General features: G+C 26.0%; 1 protein-coding gene across 1 annotated transcript; it reads right to left on the minus strand.

Annotated features, from left to right (window-relative positions):
• Nucleotides 1-1,918: 1,918 nt before the first annotated feature.
• LOC137834447 (protein DOG1-like 4) lies at nucleotides 1,919-3,275 on the minus strand. The gene is made up of 2 exons (XM_068642498.1): nucleotides 2,843-3,275; nucleotides 1,919-2,360 (listed from the first exon to the last, which is right to left on the minus strand). Exons 1-2 carry the CDS (start codon nucleotides 3,221-3,223, stop codon nucleotides 2,094-2,096), a joined length of 648 nt encoding a protein of 215 aa, XP_068498599.1. The 5' UTR covers nucleotides 3,224-3,275; the 3' UTR covers nucleotides 1,919-2,093.
• Between the last annotated feature and the right edge of the window lie 372 nt (nucleotides 3,276-3,647).

Below are 3,647 nucleotides of genomic sequence, written 5' to 3' on the forward strand. Positions count from 1 at the left end.
AGAACAATTTTCAGAAACTTAATATAATAAGCTCTATTTATACTGTTATTTTCAATGTTCTACATCAGTTTGAAATCCATGATTTGGAAATATAATTTTACTTGTTGACTAACTAATAATATTAATTCAGTGGTGTGTAAAGGCCCTATATATATAAATATATATATATATATATATATAAATATATATATATATATACATATATATATATATATATATATACATTTTATAAAAAAATTTAGCACATTTGATATATTTAAAATTCCAATTTTCTTCTACATCTATAAAAAAAAATTTAACACCTCCAAAATATTTTCTAAAAATTCCATCACTGTATGGATGACCCTTTTCTATTAGCTATAGTATTAGTTCTGCAAAACAAACTTATTATTATTATTATATATATACCATTTTCCATTCATTTATGTTATTTAATCTAAAAAACTGTACATACTACATCAAGTATATATACTATTTTGAAATATTTAATTCAAATATTTGGATCAAGTTTTAAATTCAAATCCATATTTTTTTAAAAACAATTTGAGTTTTTATAAATCCAATCCAATATTTTTTTTAAAAAAATAACATAATATTAATATAAAAAAATTTAATATTATATAAATATCAAGAAAATGTAATAAAATTATAATTTAATAATATTAAAAATTAACATTATAGATAATCATTATTTAGGGATACAGTAATTGTATACAATTACAAACTAAAATTGGTGAAAAAGAATGGAGAAGTATATGCAGGTGAAAAGAAGTGAGAAGAATGTCCTTAGGTGATTGGTTAAAGATGTCCTTAGGTGATTGGTTAAAGATTCATAGCGTACTGAACAAAATTATGAGAATTAAATATAGATTGAAAATCTGAATTTTCTAATTTATACTAAGATCTGTTTAAGTAAAATAGATATCTGATCTGAAAATTTGAAAAGATGTGGATCAAGAGCAGTTTTGTTCACCCTAGCTATAATCAATTATTTATGTTATAATTAATGTATACATGAACACCATGAGTAGTATATGAAATTAAGATTTAACAAATTTAGATTATAATTGATGTACTATATAAAATTAATTTGTGTCAAAGATCTATGTTCCTCAACATATAAATAAAAACAATATATGTAACATCCATTTCCATTACCACTATCATTATCACTAAAAAAATATTAGTAAATAATTATTAAATAAAAATTAATTTTAAATACAAAATATAATTTGTTATTATATTAATTAAATTAAATTAAATATTAATTTAAGAACACTAAAAAATATTAATATTCAAATTAATTTATATTATTAATTAAATAATCATTAAATAAAAAAAATATTCATTAAATTAAATTAAATATTATTTTATAAATTAAAACTTATAATACCTAAATTAATTTATATTATTAATAAATAATTTTTAAATTTATATTTAATTAAATAAAAATTAATTAAATAAAAAATATTTAATTACTATATTAATTAAATTAAAGATAAATAAATTATTAACATATAAATTTATTTATATTATTAATAATTATTTTTAAATCAATACTTAATTAACTATTAAAATTTTAGTTATCAATATAAAAACTATTTATAAATAATAAAAATTAATTTAAATATAAATATTTTTTAATTTTTTATCTAATTTAATCAATATAAAATTAATTATTTTTTAAAAAAATTATATTTATTTTATTTAATATTAGGGTAAAAATAATAAAAACAAGCACTAATTAGAAATTCTATTTAAATTTTCATAAAATTTATATAAAAATTAAATTAACCATGATTATTCATCAAAAACTAAACTATTTTAATAACTTAAACTAAATTATTTAAAAATCAAAGATTAAATACGACACAAAATTATAAAACATTATAAATAGAATCCCTAAGAAATAGTAATATGTAAAAAATAACACACCATACTATTAAAATGATATAATAAACATGAGCAACACATGCAATTTAAGTCTTAATTGGTTCATAAGTAAAGTTTTGTTCCATAGTCTAGATGAAAGCTGAAGGAAATTAAAAAGAGAAAGGGAAATTGTGACCAAAGTGATGCAATTTGATCCTGATTTATGAGGTTGAGGAGTCCTGATTCATTCCCCAGCTGCGAATCCCAATGAGCAACTCCCCTGAGGCAATCAAGAATTCGATAGCCTGCTGTGTTGACAGCAATCTTACCACGCTCCGCAGAGTTGTCAGCCGTAGATCATCTGCTTTTTTTATTATGGGCACCAGCTGTATGATCTTCTCATTCATGTCCATGTCAGGATCCCCCATCTCGCTTGCACTGTCCTGCCACTCTGAGAGCTCTTCTTGGATTGCATTCTCCTCTTTCACCTTCAAATTAATTCAAAGTGAAAACAACAAACTCTCACGTCAACATCATCTACAACATCAAATTATTTACATTTCTCTCCTCTAAATAAACCACAAATCTTCTACAATTTTTCATTTAATCGGTAATTTAAATTATCTTAATCATGTATTCAGTGTAAGTTTACTAATTTCTCTGGCTAAACCTAGATTTGGTTCCTCTAAATTGAACATTTTTATTATAAAAATACACTCATTCTAGATTGAACATTCTTGTTCAAAAAAATATACTTATTCTAGAATGAAGAATGATAATGTAAATCGTTTAATGCAACTATTTATTATGAAATCTGTGATGAAAAAGAGAACCACCAATGATAATCTAAAACACCCTGCATGCATGTAATTTCAGTGGGTGCATCTAGAGAATAGTGAGAAATTGAAGACAAAAAAGAGAGAATTAGATACAGTGGAAAAAAGAAGATAAAAGAGAGAGTGTTAGTTACAGTATCACACTGGAGATCGCTGACATGACGAAACTGAGAGGGGGTGAGGTCGCCCAGATCTCCAGTGCGGAGGCCATGGAGGATATCGATGATGTGAGACTCAAAGAGGAGGGAAGACTCAGTGTAGATGAGGTGGAAGGCGGTGGTGGGGCGCCACCCAGTGATCCAGTGGAGAGAGCGTTCAAGAGTGGTGGTCCATGGCGAAAGGAACACGCAGAGAGGATCCTTCTCCACCGCCGCCCATTTTGCTCTGTAGTAGTCCTGGTGCTGCCTCATCACCTTGTCCATCACCTCCTCATTGTGCTCATCCTTCAACCGCTGCACCATCTCCTGCAGCTGCTCGAACCATCTCCTGTAAAACTTTGCGAAAGAAGTGTTCATTGTGTTGAGTTGGGTAACTTTTGGTTTCTGAGTTTGGTCTGGTAATAATGTGTAGTTGTTGTTGTTATCTGAATGAAGATAGGGTTTGAGGTGGCCTCGCATGCATGCATGTCTTACGTGTTTCATTCCCCGGGTTCAACTTGTCGAATTCCCCTTGATGCAATTCACCACCCAATACCTTTTATTTTAATTTCCCAATAATTAATAAGTCCAAGATAAATACTACATAAAAAAACATACAATACCCAAATAATAAAATAATATATTCATGTTTAAGTTTGAATTAAAACCAGTAAAACTTTACAGGTTTACAATTTATAATTTTGGTCTGAAATATTTTATCTTTAAAATAATCAAAATAGGTGTACCCTATATTACATGACCATGTTATGTTATTAACAATGGAATATGATATCATTTCCTT

This window comes from Phaseolus vulgaris, chromosome 5 (genome assembly GCF_000499845.2).
Source record: "Phaseolus vulgaris cultivar G19833 chromosome 5, P. vulgaris v2.0, whole genome shotgun sequence".
In the NCBI taxonomy this organism is placed as follows: Eukaryota; Viridiplantae; Streptophyta; class Magnoliopsida; order Fabales; family Fabaceae; genus Phaseolus; species Phaseolus vulgaris.